Source organism: Somniosus microcephalus, chromosome 5 (assembly GCF_052327205.1).
Source record: "Somniosus microcephalus isolate GS21.2 chromosome 5, FLI_Smic_1.0, whole genome shotgun sequence".
Lineage (NCBI taxonomy): Eukaryota > Metazoa > Chordata > Chondrichthyes > Squaliformes > Somniosidae > Somniosus > Somniosus microcephalus.
In genome coordinates this window covers 172,909,085-172,925,848 of record NC_140991.1, presented here as the reverse complement: position 1 = coordinate 172,925,848, position 16,764 = coordinate 172,909,085, and the positions used below count along the sequence as shown (strand labels likewise).

Sequence of the window (16,764 nt, the reverse complement as noted above, 5' to 3'; positions counted from 1 at the left end):
AGTTCATTTACAGTTGAGTAAGCAGTCTGCCCCCCACCCTTTTAAGAACATAAGAAATAGGAGCAGGAGTAGGCCAATCGGCCTCTCGAGCCTGCTCCACCATTCAATAAGATCATGGCTGATCTGATCCTAACCTCAAATCTTCTATCACTCTCCATCCCACCCGAACCCATGCGATCTCCCGGGAGAGGCGAAAAACCAGTTAAAAAACCCAATGGCCAATTTGGGAGAAAAAATCTGGGAAATTCCTCTCCGACCCATCTAGGCGATCGAAACTCTTCCAGGAGATCACTCTGTCCCTATATTTTCTACAGTACTTACCTTCTGTAAAGGCGATCTCCACCCCAGCCAGGAACAGGAATAAAACCATCTCCTGAAATCTAACACAGAATTAGAACACAAGAAGTAGGAGCAGAACCAGGCTACACGGCCCCTGGGCCCGCTCCACTACCGACGGGGCCATGACCATTCCGAACCTAGACTCATGTCCAATTTCCTGCCCGCTCCCCGTAACCCTTAATTAATTCCCTTTACTTCTAGGAAACTATCTATTTCTGTTTTAAATTTATTTAATGATGTAGCTTCCACAGCTTTCTGGGGCAGCAAATTCCTCAAACCTACCACCCTCTGAGTGAAGAAGTTTCTCCTCATCTCAGTTTTGAAAGAGCAGCCCCTTATTTTAAGATTATGCCCCCTAGTTCTAGTTTCACCCATCATTGGGAACATCCTCACCGCATCCACCCGATCAAGCCCCTTCACAATCTTATATATTTCAATAAGATCGCCTCTCATTCTTCTGAACTCCAATGAGTAGAGTCCCAATCTACTCAACCTCTCCTCATATGACCACCCCCTCATCCCCGGGATTAACCGAGTGAACCTTCTTTGTACTGATACACTCAAATGACAACGTTAGACTATACTGTTGTGTATGTACCTTTAAGAGAGAACTGACTTTATACTGTAGTACCGACAGTGACCACATCTGTATATAAAGTCATAGCAGGCTTCTGTACTTTCAGTTTTAAGCTTACCCTCTGTTCAGTAAATACCTGTTATTATTGTTCTCCTGCAGTCCGTGTATTATTGATACGCGGACACTACACTGGCGACGAGCAGGTTCGAACTCACCTGCAGTACTGCATCACCTCACAGGGATCTTTCCCTGAAAAGAAGCTTCTTGGAGGTCGAAGTCAGAGCAACGGGCGTCGACCGCGGGCAACCGCCCAGGGATCCATCGGAGTTCGGAGAATTGCAGGGGAGGCTGTGGAGAGCTGGGCTTGGCTCCCCAGTCAAGGTGTTCCAGCAAATCGTGCTGGTAGCAGGTAGTGCACTGACCCTTCCGGACTGCGGCGGGCTCGAGCTCGATCGAGCGGCTCTGCAAAGGGGCCGTGCAGTGTCGTCGGGAGGAAGAGAGAGAGAGAGAGAGAGGGTGGAGCGCACTGGGCACGGTCGGTGCTCAAGAACCGGGCAGCGTAGAGAAAATAAAACGAGGGGAAGGAAAAGTGAGACGCGCCAAAGCCGCGGGTCGCCGCCATTACCCTGTAGAACGCTAGGAGCAGCGTGGCAGCAAGGGGAAGAAGGAAAAGCGCGGGAGGCGCCATTTTATTCCATTGGGGAAGAAGGAAAAGCGCGGGAGGCGCCATTTTAACCCATTGGGGAAGAAGAAAAAAAGCACGGGAGGCGCCATTTTAAACCACCCAAGATGCCGAACAGTGGCAGTATCACTGCTTTCAACAATGAGGTAGAAGACTGGACCACGTATGTGGAAAGAATTGAAGTGTACTGCAAGGCAAATGAGGTGGCCGATGGAAAGAAGGCATCGGTATTATTAAATTTGATGGGCGCGAGAACGTACGGCCTATTGCGGAATTTAATTACCCCAGCTAAACCAATGGAGAAAAGTTTTGAAGAGATTGTTAATATCTTACAGGAACACTTAAACCCTACACCGCTGCTGATAGCAGAAAGATTCAAGTTCCATAAAAGAAACCAGCACAAAGATGAGAGCAATGCTGACTATCTTACAGAACAACGCAAGTTATCGAAGCACTGCCAGTTCGCAGCAGGACTGGCAGACACCTTACGGGATAAGTTTGTCTGCGGGCTCCAGAGTGAAGGAACCCAGAAACGGCTACTTTCGGAAAAAGACCTGACGCTAGAACAGGCTTTCAGCATGGCAGTATCCTACGAAGCAGCAGCACGGGGAGCTGCGGAAATACAACAGAAACCACAAGAATACAGCGCTAACGAAATGGCGTATGGAGCAGAAAAGTGCTATCGCTGCGGCAGAACAACCCATGATCAGAAGGACTGCTGGTTTAAGGACAAAGTATGCAGGCAATGTGGGAAAATGGGACACATAGCAAGAGTCTGCAGGTCGGGAAAGAAAACCAACACTAAAAGAACTACTAAGGAAAAGTACAAGAAAGTTTTTTTTAAAAGTGACAGACGGTTGTTCAGAAGGTCAGGAGAGTGATAATGACTCCGGGAGCAGGAGACTAAGTTGTCTAAAGTTACACAACGTGATTGCAAAGGAGGATCACCGAACCATTTGGGTCACCCTCATGATAGCAGGGTCCCAAGTAAAGATGGAATTGGACACGGGATCAGCCCTAACTGTCATGAATGGACGAGACTATGAGCGGCTATTCTCACACATACCCTTGAAGGACACGTCCATTGTATTGAAGACATACACGGGGTAAAAAGTCTACCCCAGAGGAAAAGGGTGCCAGTTAAATACAACGGCAAGGAAACACAGAAACTGTATATATATTACAAGATGGAGGACCACCATTATTGGGACGTGAATGGATCCGAAAAATACAATTGGATTGGCATTCCATTCAGGCGCTAACTGTGACTGACAAAAAGGATGACGACGTCACACCTGGACGACTGTCAAAAATTCTAACTGACGCGAAAGAGGTGTTCCAACAAGGACTTGGGACTCTAAAAGGAGTAACAGCAACGATAAAAATCGAAGATAACGCAAACCCAAAATTTTTTAAGGCCAGACCGGTACCGTACGCGATCCACCCAGCCGTTGAAGCAGAGCTGGAGAGTCTGGAGCATTCAGGTGTGCTATCCAAGGTGGACGGCAGCGAGTGGGCCACACCCATCGTTCCTGTAATGAAGAAATCATTGAGCAGCACGCCTGGGGAGCCGAAGAAGGTTCACATCTGTGGGGACTTCAAGGTAACTGAACCCAGTCCTGCACACAGTACAATATCCACTTCCACGGATAGAAGATATTTTTGCCTCACTATCTGGAGGGAAATGCTTCACGAAGATTGATCTGGCCCAAGCGTATCTACAAATGGAGGTGGAAGAAGCATCTAGGAAATACCTCACGATAAACACTCACAAAGGCCTTTACCAGTACAACTGACTGGTATTCGGGGTAGCATCAGCCCCGGCTATTTGGCAGAGGGCGATGGAACAAGTCCTGCAAGGGATCCCGGGGACCCAGTGTTATTTGGACGACATCCTGGTTACGGGTGAAAATGACAGTGAACGCCTTGCCAACCTGGAGCAGGTGCTCACTAGAATACAAGAATATGAGCTACGAGCCAACCGCCCCAAATGCGAGTTCTTCAGGAGACAAATCTCGTATTGTGGCCACATGATTGATGAAGGGTTGCATAAGCCCCCAGACAAGATTGAGGCAGTAGTCAAGGCTCCAGCACCGGAAAATGTGTCGCAACTGAGGTCGTCCCTCGGGTTGGTGAAGTACTACCATAAGTTCTTGCCAAATTTATCTACAATTCTGCACCCACTGAAGGCCCTGCTGCAAACTGGAGTAACATGGAAATGGAGTGATGAGTGTAGGCGTGCCTTTCAGAAATGTAAATGCCTAATCACTTCAAAAGAAGTATTGGCCCACTACAATCCAACACTACCGATTCGGTTGGCATGTGGTGCGTCTCCCTACGGCATTGGAGCGGTGCTGTCACACAAATTCCTTGACAGTTCAGAGAGGCCAATAGCCTTTGCGTCGCGCTCGTTAACCTCAGCCGAGCGTAACTAAGCCCAGATTGACAGGGAGGCCCTCAGCCTGGTGTGGGGGGTGAAGAAGTTCAATCACTATCTGCACGGGCAGAAATTCACCCTACTGACTGATCATCAGCCTCTGGTCTCCATTTTTAACCCAAAGAAGGGCGTTCCGGTGATGACGGCGCAACGGCTGCAAAGATGGTCACTTTTTCTAGGGGCATATCAGTACGACATAGAGTACAAGGGTACGAAACAGCATGGAAACACTGATGGGCTGTCGCGCCTACCGTTGCCTACGGTGGAGGAAGCACCTGCAGTGGACCCTGTTGAGATATTCCATTCGACCATAGTCGAATGTCTACCTGTTACAAAATCAAGTATAGAGAAGGAAACCCGAAATGACCCGACACACTCTCGGGTCTATGATTTGACGGTGAAGGGATGGCCAGCACATGGCGACTCACTGTTGCCAGCATTCTCGCCAAGGAGAGAACAGCTGTCAGTGTGCCGGGGGACCTTGATGTGTGGATCCCGAGTGGTAATTCCACCCAAGTTGAGAGATAGAGTGCTCAATGAGCTTCATGAGGGTCATCTGGGAGGGGTAAAAATGAAGAGCCTAGCCAGGGCGTTTGTGTGGTGGCCGGGAATCGATAAAGAAATTGAGGATATGACCAAGAGATGCACAGGATGCCAGAAGGTCCAAAACGCTCCACCACAGGCCCCACTACACCCATGGGAGTGGCCCTCATCTCCATGGCAACGGGTACACATTGATTTTGCTGGTCCATTTATGGACTCAATGTTTCTAATTGCCGTGGATGCCCATTCGAAATGGCCAGAGGTCATCAAAATGTCCTCCACCACCATGGAGAAAACTATTGCAGTCCTACGGACCATCTTCGCCAGGAATGGCTTGACAGAACAGATTTGCTCCGACAATGGGCCACAGTTTGTGTCCGAGGATTTCCAGAGCTTTCTGAGGAATAATGGGGTGAAACATTACACATCTGCCCCATATCATCCAGCCACAAATGGATTGGCTGAGAGGTTTGTTCAGACCTTTAAAAAGGCAATAAAGGCGATGTATAACGACGACATACCACTACAACGCAAGGTGGATAATTTCTTGTTTCTTGTGAATGATAATTTCTTGTGAATGCGACACATGCAGTCACCAACCAAGCTCCAGCCATAATGTTCTTCAACCGAAGGCTAAGATGTCGCCTGGATTTGCTCAAACCAAACATAAGACGAGATGTTGAGGATAAGCAATTCCAGCACATCAATGAGAAGCCAACCAGGAGCTTCAAGATAGGGCAACAAGTCTTGGCCCGCGACTACCGAACAGAAAAATGGCAGCCAGGAATGATATGCACACAGCAGGGGCCACTAATGTACACAGTGGACGTTGGAGAGAGCATCGTGAGACGTCATGCTGACCAGATTCTAGAGTCACAGGAACAAGCCAAACCCATACCACGAGCATGTGCACCTGGTAATGAACCCGAAGTACAGATTGCGTCTACCTCAGAATCAGTGGTATTGGAAGCTGACGAACCAACCAATGACAATGAGCCAGAATCGACTCCGCCGCAAGAACAGGATACTCGAGAATGGCGCTATCCAGTCAGGATCAGGAAGCCTCCTCAAAGACTGAACTTATAAATGATTATTTCAGTTGATGTATATAGTACAGAGAAAATTGTAATTAGTTATTTTTTAATTGTTAAATGAATGTTATGTACTGTTTATCTAAAAGGGGAGGAATTGTTGTGTATGTACCTTTTAAGAGAGAACTGACTTTATACTGTAGTACCGGCAGTGAACACACCTGTATATAAAGCCATAGCAGGCTTCTGTACTTTCAGTTTTAAGCTTACCCTCTGTTCAGTAAATACCTGTTATTATTGTTCTCCTGCAGTCCGTGTATTATTGATGCGCGGACACTACATATACATTCAATAAATTCCATCATTTTATTAGTGTTTCATTGCCCCCTAGCTGCAGCTTTTATACTTCATGAAATTTTCACTCAGTAATGACAAACGAATGATGATGTTGCAAAGGATGCTCTTTAATGTTGATTGTTACAGCATCCTGTTGGGCCAGAGAAAACTGAGCTTTACTCTGCACCCAGGCCTATTCCAGCTGATCTTGATGATGGAGGTGGTGGTGGTTGCCAAAAATGTTTAGTTTGCCAGCACTGATGATCAAAAATAAATTTGCCAAAAAAAGAAAATTCAAAATCAATCAATATGAAAGCACTGATCTAAAGAAAATAACAAAAGTGAACAGAAATGCTAAACACTGTAAAAGCAAAATGTTTGTTAAGATATTTGCATGAGCATAATCTGAAACTAATCTATGTTAATAACTTATGAAAAGCTTGAGCATCAAAGAAATTTTGCCCTAGTTATGGTCCAGGTTTTTTAAGACACCATTTTGCTTTTAATGGTTGTACCAGACTTTCCATAGATGAGCATGCCCCTTATAATCTGGGCATCTATGTCTTAGGTTTTTTGATTACATCTCTGAAGAGCCTTGGGATGCTTTTCTTTGTTACCAGTGCAGTATAAATGCAAGCTGTTGCATAGCACAAGGCTTAGAGTTACCTTATTATGCAATAACACCATACACTAGAATGTATATAGAATTCCTGCAGTGTTGTATCACTTTGAATGTATAGTCTAACGTTGTCATTTGAATGTATTTACATTTAAATCACATATACAGAGGCTCTAAAACAGTAATGAAAACAGAAAATATCAGAAATACTCAGCAGGTCAGGCAGCATCTGTGGAGAAAGAAACTGAGTTAGTGGCCCTGATATTTACTGAGGTGGGATTTCCAAGCAGGGGGAAGGAGTTCTGGCTGGGAAACCCGGAAGTTTCAATTCCACTGCGTGTGGGGATTTATTAAACAGGATCTCTGCCCGGAAGCTGGCCTGATGGGCAGGCTTGGCTCCCTGTTAGGCAGGGATTGCTCCAGAAGAGGCCGCAGCCCAGGAGCAGGCAGGTTTCCTGCTGCTCGGGTTAGAGATTGTGAGTGGGTGTAGTTATGACATGATTTGGAGGGTCGGGGGTGATTGCGAGATGTCGGAGAGAGATCAAGGACAGAGTTGGGGGTCGAGACTGTTGGTGATCGCCGCGGAGAGGGGAGGGTCCGATCGGTTGGAGTGAGAAACAGGTTTGCTTGCAGGATCCAAGGGGAAACACTCATGCTCCTCATGGCCCACAAGCAGTGTTATAAAGGTACTTGCCTCTTCCATGCACTAGTCCTTGCCTCCCTTTAGCTGGCATACCCGAGGCCCGGGAAACCCAGCCGGCCAGCATTGAAGGTGGAAGAGATAAAATCTGAGGCATGCAGCCTTATTAAAATATTTAAGCGAGCGACCAGCCTCTTGGGAGCGGTTGGTCACGCGCACCCCATCCTGCCTCCGTTAAAACAGGAAGTGTGCAGGTTTGAGGCGGGTTGGGTTCGAGTTTGAGATTTTTTACATTTTAACATCCCACCGGTTTTTGGGGGTTAAAATTACACCCAACGTTTCAGGTCATTGATGTTTCGTCAGAAGCTCTTTTTAAAAAAAAAAAGCTCTAAAGCAGTGATTGGAGGTACGTGGTACAAAAGTACAAGACAATAGTGTTCATATGCAGATAACTGAATAGTGTTCCTTCTTCAAACTCCATCAGCGCTACTGTGGACTTCAATAAACTGAAATGGTTTTTGGTGAAGATGTGAAAATAGTCTTGATTGCTGTATGATGTTTTCAGCCAAGGAAAACAGTCTTTTTTCTTCCTACTCTTAGTTGATTCACCATGTGTGGCTGTGGTACTCAATGATATTCTTGATCTTGAACTCTTAAGGAGAATAATAGGCTTATTCTTTGTTGTGCTAACCTGTAAAACAATTTTCTTAATGGTACTCTGTTGTTTTGTAGGGACTGTTGAAGCTTGATTGCCAAGGAATAGTGGTTCGTCTTGTTCAAGATGTTGTTATGCTCTCAGCAGCTGTAGAGCTTGGCGTTCGTTGGAGAGAGTTGGCAGAAAAACTATCCAAACTCTCAAAACAGCAAATAGATGCATATGAAGCACATCACAGAACTAAAGGTGGCGATGTTAGTCAGGAGGTGCGTTGCTGCTTTGACAATTTGACAGTGTAGATTGTGCAGCTATCCAACATTGATTTTTTAAAATGTTTCTTGAACTCTTTTCATTCATGTTTTATTTGTCCTTTTATAGACCATGTGGAAGCCAGCGTACGATTTTCTTTACACATGGAGCATCAAGTTTGGAGATGGATACCGGGATGTACTGCAAGAACTGCAAAGCGCACTGGATAAAATGAAAAACCCAATTACAAGGCATTGGAGACATCTAACAGGGGTTTTTATTTTGGTAAACTGTATGGAGATACTAAGAGCTGCTGCATTCTCCAGGCATGATGAGGAATAACTTATTTATATAAAACCATTAGAAAACCCAAGCACACCAAATCAATTCTTCACCTGTGGGGGAAAAAACAGGGATGGAAGTAAGAAGTGTTTTCTAAGAATGCAATTACTTTTGTGATAAATGCTATAAAACAAAACCAGATGAGCTATAGTATGCCTCATGTGACTTGAAAATGGGTTGTGGTGATCTGAAAACTTTCAAGATTTCAAGATCACAAATTTTCAAGATTTGGTAATCATTTTATTATTTTTCTCAAATGTTTCCAGCTCAACATTCATTAAGGTAACCTTGATTAAGGAAGTGGTTCAACATATTTTGGAAAATACTGGGGTAGATGGCTAACTGCTTCATATTTTAATTTTTCTTCATTTTCTGATGTGCTGAAGGCATCTGCATTTAATTTCGGAAAGTGATAATCACATTCCAGTTAAGTTCTACCCCCTTTTCCCAAATGGTTTGAAATAATGAAAACAAAAATAAAAGCCCCCATTGATCTTTTGTGATCATCAGTAATGTAGTGACAATTCTAGAAGTGGGTATACTGTGCATCATGTACAGGATTTATTTTCTTGGGCAGCTGAAGGCTGCCCCCCACCAACCTCTTCTCCATTTTGATTTTTGACACTTTGGTGCATTTACTAACATGTTGGGAGTATATATATGTCTGTAAATACTTTGATAGGTGTAGATTCATATGAGAGAATTATACCTCACCAAGCTCGAACCAAAACCTATAAAGAAACACTGGGGTCATGTATCAACAAGATAATGCACTTATTTTTTTGACCCTTGTTTTTTCCTGTGCCACCAGCATAATTTTTTGAGTCTAGAAATGACTGGTATTTGTACATGGTGTGGAGATGCCGGAGTTGGACTGGGGTGGACAAATGTAAGAAGTCACACAACACCAGGTTATAGTCCAACAGCTTTATTTGAAATCACAAGCTTTCGGAGCGCTGCTCCTTCTTCAGGTGAAGTGGAGAAATGCATAAAGACACAGCTTATATAGTCAGAGAATCATGTCAGATGTTTACAGGTAACCTTTCCAACTGCCAAGGAACAGCACCTCATTTTTCGATTAGACACTTTACAGCCTTCTGGACTCAACATCGAGTTCAATAATTTCAGACCATAACCTTGACACCCATGTTTTCTTTTCTCTCTCACATGGCAACTGTTGATGATTCTGCCAGTGGCCTTTACTCCTCATCTAGAGTCATCTTTTGTTTCTTAACTTGTCCCATTGCCATCTCCTTTTGCCTTGCACCATCATTCTTTTTGCCTTTTAATCTCTCCTGTCTTCCAGCCGATCACAGACCTCCCCTCCCCCCTTTCCCGCCCCCACACTTGCTTAAATATCTGTTACTTCTCCAACTTTTTCCAGTTCTGACGAAGGGTCATCGACCTGAAACATAAACTCTGTGTATCTCCACACGATGCTCCTGACCTGCTGAATGTTTCCAGCATTTTCTGTTGTTTCATATTTCCAGCATCTGCAGTATTTTGTTACTGTAAGGAGAAATTAGGGCATATCACCAAAGGCTTGGTCCAAGAGCTATGTTTTAAGGAGCATCTTAAAGGAGGAAAGAGAGGTGAAGAGCTTTAGGGAAGGCATCCCAGAGCTTAGGGCCTTGTCAGCTGAAGACACGGCCACCAATGATTGAGCGATTAAAATCGGGATGCTCGAGGCCAGAATTAGAGGAGCACAGATATCTCAGAGACTTGTGGGGCTGGAGGGGATTACAGAGATAGAGAGGGGCGAGGCCATGGAGGGATTTGAAAACAAGGACGCAAATTTTAAAATTGAGGCGTTGCTTAACCAGGAGCCAATGTAGGTCAGTGAGCCCAGGGGTGATGGGTGAACGGAACTTGGTGCGAGTGTGGACACGGGCATGAGTTTTGGATGACCTCGAGTTTACAGAGGGTGGAATGTGGGAGGCCGGCCAGGAGTGTGTTGGAATAGTCAAGTCAGAGGTAACAGGTATTGGGTGAGGGTTTCAGCAGCAGATGAGCTGAGGCAGGGGCAGAGTCGGGCAGTGTTCCGGAGGTGGAATTAGGCAATCTTGGTGATGGCGCGGATATGCAGTTGGAAGCCCAGTTCAGGGTCAAATATGACACCAAGGTTGTGAACAGTCTGGTTGAGCCTCGGACAATTGCCAGGGAGATGGATGAAGTAAGTGGCAAGGGAACAGAGTTTGTGGCGGGGACTAGGACAATGGCTTCGGTCTTTCTAATAGTTGGAAGAAATTTCTGTTCATCCAGTACTGGATGTCAGACAAGCAGTCTGACAATTTAGAGACAGTGGTGGGGTTGAGAGAGGTGGTAGTGCGCACATGTGGAAACTGACACTGGTTTCAGATGATGTAACCAAGGGGCAGCATGTCGATAAGAAATAGGAGGGAGCCAAGGATAGATCCTTGGGGGGCACCAGAGGTAACAATGGGAAGAGAAGCCATTGCAGGTGATTCTCTGGCTACAATTAGATCAATAAGAATGCAACCAGATGAGTGCAGTCCCACCCAACTGGATGACGATGGAGAGGCATTGGAGGAGGATGGAGTGATCAACCATGTCAAAGGCTGCAGACAGGTCGAGAAGGACGAGGAGGGACAGTTTACCTTTGTCACAGTCACATAGGATGTCATTTGATAAGAGCTGTTTCGGTACTGTGGTGGAGCGGAAACCTCTAGAGCGTTTCAAACAGAGTTCCAGGAAAGATGGGCACGGATTTGGGAGGCGACTACATGTTCAAGGACTTTGGAGAGGCACGGGAGGTTGGAGATGGGGTGGTAGTTTGCAAAGACAGAGGAGTCGAGGGTTGGTTTTTAAAGTTTTTTGAGAGGGTTTCTTTCCATTCAAATAGCGGCAAAGGAATGTCGTATGAACACATTAAGCATTTGTCTGATAATACCAACAATTTCTAGAAAGTTCCTGCAATGAAGAACCAATGACCGATGTTTATGATCTTCAGAAGGTGACTGCCCATATCATCATAATCTGTGTACTTTGCCACCACCATGCTTTTGAATTTGATGTACTGCTATGGATCGAACAAGAGAAGAGATAAGAACATAAGAAATAGGATCAGGAGTCGGCCATTTGGCCCTTCGAGCCTGCTCCGCCATTCAATAAAATCATGGCTGATCTTCTACCTCATGTCCACTTTCCTGAACTATCCCCATATCCCTTGATTCCCTTAATATTCAAAAATCTATCGATCTCTGTCTTGAATATACTCGGCGACTGAGCCTCCACAGCCCTCTGGGGTAGAGAATTCCAAAGATTCACCACCCTTTTGAGTGAAGAAATTTCTCATCTCAGTCCTACATGGCCGACCCCTTATTCTGAGACTGTGACCCCTGGTTCTAGACTCCCCAGCCAGGGGAAACATCCTCCCTGCATCTACCCTGTCAAGCCCTGTAAGAACTGTGTATGTTTCAATGAGATCACCTCTCATTCTTCTAAACTCTAGAGAATATAGGCCTAGCCTACTCAATCTGCCCTCACAGGACAATCCCCCCATCCCATGAATCAGTCTGGTGAGCCTTCGTTGCACTCCCTTTATGACAAGTATATCCTTCCTTAGGTAAGGATGGTACATTCAGGTTCACAACTTGAAACTTCCATACTTGAGGTGAAGAATCTTTTCTCCCTATCCTCTTCATGTAATTATTCTCCTTTATTGATGGGTAACTGCAAAATTGGGGTTCAAAATTAAAAATCGATCAGTGATCTCAGTGAGCAGTGCTATATAGCTTCATCTGAAAGTGTTCTGTCCTGAATATATTAGGGTCAATTTTACAAATTCATGTTCCCGCCAAGGAGTGTTACACACCAGAAGCACATATCAGGAATTCACACACTGAGGTCAATAAGTCCTGCAAGATTTTCCATCCATTCAAACTAATGAAAAGACAACCTGTGGGCCCAAATTCCCAATATGTCCTCCCTGTGTGCAAAGCTCTGTTCTGGGAGTGCAAATTTGTAAAATTAGTTCTAGGGAATATATGTGAAGGACAATTAAGCAATAATATGATAATGGGGATCAGGTATGAATGAAAATTACACTTTTGTGTTTGTGGGTGATACCTTGATTAGGAATTAGAGTAAAAGTGTTTAATCCTCATTCATAGCTTAGCTTCCAAAAATTAAAAGTGGATATATTCCATATAACCTCAATTAAATGCTGCCAAAAAGTTGGTATATTCTTGCCATCAAAAATACAAGTTGGGTATTATCCATATACTCTCTACTGCACCCCTGCTGATTACTGCCAAAACTCCTAAAGTGCTGGATTCAATAGTGACTGCAATAATGGCTAAAAACAATTTCCCAATGGGCTGGAGTTGTTTCCTTGACCTGGTCTCAACTACCATGGTCTCAATATAATATGTATGGGAGTAGAAATTAAATGCAAATGTGGCCATAAGAAAAATTGAGGAATATAGAGGTGTGGGGTAAACCTGGGGAAGTATGTGGCTTTTTTGCTACTTTATTTTTCTTTCTTCCTCCTTTCTTCCTTGCCTTACTGTGTTCTGCACTATTCCGAACTGAAAGGGCTGCTAGGCACCCAGCTGTGTGACCTCTAATCTTCTGTAACTGTGAGGTGTAAGAGAATGACTTGTATTCTTATATCAAAATAAAGTAACATGGTGCCATATGTTATATTGACTTCTCTGTTCACCAAATATTTTGCAGTTAACCAGATACTTATTTTCTTTTACCATTTGTGTAGATATAAATATAAGTCCTTTTTACTTATTTTCTGGTTATACTTTGGGATAGGGTCTTTCAGAAAGACAATTTAAGCATTTTAATTTTAGGTTTGTGTTTAATAAATGCGATGCATGTTTCTGTAGAAAAATAAGAATATCAGGAATGTTTCATGGTCAATAATCAATTTCCTATTATGCAACTCTGCTATTTTGGGGCCATAAAATACTGCACACTGTTTATGTACAGTGCAAGGTACAATAGGGCTTATCTGGATTTTTTAAATAAATGTAACCTTTCTTCATGCAAGTATTGTGCAACACAGAATTATATAGGAACAATTATGACATTATTTACTTAAATACTGTTTCTCAATAAAAGTTTTCAAAATGAGATTTGATATCTAATTTATTTTAATGGCCCATTTTTTGCATTTAAAATAATGGTGAGGCTAACAGCGCTCACCGTTATTATGGAGTGAATCGGACAGCAACTTCCAGTGTCCGCACGTAGAATCATAGAATAGTACAGCACAGAAGGAGGCCATTTGGCAGATCAAGTTTGCGCCGTCTCGTTTGCAGAGCAATCCGGTTAGTCCCGCTCCCCTGCTCTTTCCCAATATCTTTGCAATTTTTTCTCCTTCAAGTATTTATTGAATTCCCTTTTGAAGACAACTATTGAATCTGTATCCACCACCCTATCGGGCAGTGCATTCCAAATCCTAACCACTCATTGAGTAAAAAAAAGTTTTTCCTCACATTGCCACTGGTTCTTTTGCCAATCACCTTAAATCTGTGCCCTCGTGTTATCGACCCTTCAGCCATTGGAAACAGTTTCTCTTTATTTTATCTAAATCCTTCATCATTTTAAACACCTCTATCAAATCTCCTCTTGACATTCTCTGCTCTAAGGAGAACAATCCCAGCTTCTCCAGTTTTTCCAGGTTACTATAATCCCTCATCCCTGGAACCATTCTAGTAAATCTCTTCTGTAACCTCTCCAAAGCTTTCACATCCTTCCTAAAGTGTGGTGCCCAGAATTAGATACAATACTCCAGCTGAGGCCGAACTAGTGTTTTATACAAGTTTAGCACAACTTCCTGGCTTTTGTACCCTGTGCATTTGTTTATAAAGCTCAGCATTCCATATGCTTTAGTAACTGCTTTGTTAACCTGTTCTGCCACCTTCAAAGATTTCTGCACAAGCAACCCCACGTCTCTTCTTGCACCCCTTTTAAAATTGTACCATTTAGAACATAGGAGTAGGCCATTTAACCCCTCAAGCCTGTTCCACCCTTCAATGAGATCATGGCTGATCTGTGACCTAACTCCATATACCTGGCTTTGCCCCATATTTCTTTATACCTTTGGTGAACAGAAATCTATCAATCTTAAGTTTTAAAATTAACAATTGATCTAGCATCAATTGCCATTTGTGGAAGAGTTTTCCGAACATCTATTATCCTTTGCGTGTAGAAGTGTTTCCTAATTTCACTCCTGAAAGGCCTGGCTCTAATTTTTAGACTATGCCCCCTAATCCTAGCCTCCCCAACCAGCGGAAATAATCTCTTTCTACCCTATCCGTTCCCTTTAATATCTTGAAAACTTCAATCAAATCACCCCTTAACCTTCTAAAATCCTGGGAATACAACCCTAGTTTGTGTAATCTCTCATAATTTAACCCTTGGAGTCCAGGTATCATTCTAGTAAATCTATGCTGCACTCCCTCCAAGGCCAGTATATCCTTCCTAAGGTGTGGTGCCCAGAAGTGCATTCACTACTCCAGGTGTGGTCTAACTAGGGCTCTGTATAACTGTAGCATAACTTCTACCCCCCCCCTGTCTTCTAGTCCTCTAGATATAAAGGCCAGCATTCCATTAGCCTTTCTGTACCTGTCGATGACATTTTAATGATCTATGTACATGGACCCCTTTAAGTCTCTTTGGATCTCCACTATTTCAGTTTTTCACCATTTAGAAAGTATTCTGTTGTATCCTTTTTAGGTCCAAACTGGACTTGCCTACATTGAAATCCTTTTGCCCATTTGCTTAATCTATTAATATCTTTGTAATTTTATGCTTCCATCTGCACTGCTTACAGTACTGTTTGTCGTTGTGTCATCGGCAAACTTGGATATGTGGCTTTCTATCCCATCATCTAAGTTGTTAATAAATATGGTGAATAATTGAGACCCCAACACTGATCCTTGCGGGACACCACTAGTCACATCCTGCCAATTTGAGTACCTGCCCCTATTATCCCTACTCTCTGTCTCCTGTTGCTCAGCCAATTTCCTAACCAGGTCAATAATTTGCCTTCAGTTCCATGGGCTTCAACTTTAGCTAACAGGCTTTTATGAGGGACTTTATCCAATGCCTTCTGGAAGTCCATATAAATAACATCCATAGACATTCCCCTGTCCACTACTTTAGTCACCTCTTTAACAAAAAATTCAATCAGATTCATCAGGCATGACGCACCCTTCACAAATCCATGCCGGCTCTCTCTCATCAGCTGAAAATTTTCAAGGCATTCAGTTCCTCTATCCTTAATTATTGACTCTAGTAATTTTCCAACAACAGATGTTAGGCTGACTGGTCTGTAATTCCCTGGTTTCCCTCTCTCAGCTTTCTTAAGTAGCAGAGTGACGTGCAATTTTCCAATCTAAAGGAACGGCTCCATAATTAAAAGATTATAGTTCGGGCATCTGCAATGTTTTCATCTACTTCCTTTAAAACCCTGGGATGGAAACCATCTGATCCTGTCACTTGTAGGGGGTGGTGTGTGGGGTCAGCTTCACCTCTGACTTATGAGCAGTTCGAATCGCTCCCACTCCCTTGGTTCTAGACCTTGGACTTATTTGGGGGTTGTGATAAAGTGCAGCAAACAACTGATTTTGGTGCAAGAACTTTGATCTTTATTTGAGAAATAAAATACAACACAATAATAACACTCTAATAAAATGGGGAAAACACTTCATACACGAGGGAAAAATTACAGTCAACAAATCTCTCACCCCTCCCAATCCCACCTTACTAGTTAAGTTAGGCTCTGAAGTACCAGGGATAATGCTCACCAAAACGACTTCTTGACAGTTGAGCTGGTTCACGATTTCGGGATTCATCTAGATGTGTTGGTTGGTGCCTGCCGTACCCCGGACGCGGTAGAGGACTTCACCTGCATAGCTGGTCAGTCTTCACGAGTCCGCTGATGCGGTAGGGTGCGTATTGGATCTATCAGGTAAGTACCCAATTTTCTTTGGCTAGAAATAGGGCCTAGAGTCTTTTGGATAAAATCTTACCCAGGGGTAAGTCAGAATAGATTGTTGAGTGGAAAAGACTTGCGAAATCTTCGGTTTCTTCCAAGTTGGTCTTTCGTTGGTCGCGGTGGCCCAATAGTACCTGGTTGGCTGTGGGTAATATTCGGTTGGTTGTTTCGTGGGGCCCTTGGTGCCGTGAGGTGTCCATTGGTGTGTTACTTCTTTGAGAGAGAACTGCTTCAAGATGTTTGCTGCTCGACCTCGATGTTGCTCGGCGATGGCTCTCCTTGAACTTGGAACTGTGAGATGATACCTTGCTGGACTGTACTCCGCCTTGCTGAACT

General features: G+C 43.8%; 1 protein-coding gene across 1 annotated transcript in view; it reads left to right on the top strand.

The window, feature by feature from the left end:
• macc1 (MET transcriptional regulator MACC1) overlaps positions 1–13,556 on the top strand; it is a 108,638-nt gene extending 95,082 nt beyond the window's left edge. Inside the window, exons 4-5 of the mRNA XM_085988438.1 lie at positions 7,937–8,125; positions 8,238–13,556. Coding sequence (XP_085844564.1) covers positions 7,937–8,125; positions 8,238–8,450 — 402 coding nt within the window. The 3' untranslated portion in view covers positions 8,451–13,556. The remainder of the gene's footprint in view (positions 1–7,936; positions 8,126–8,237) is intronic.
• Positions 13,557–16,764: the final 3,208 nt, after the last annotated feature.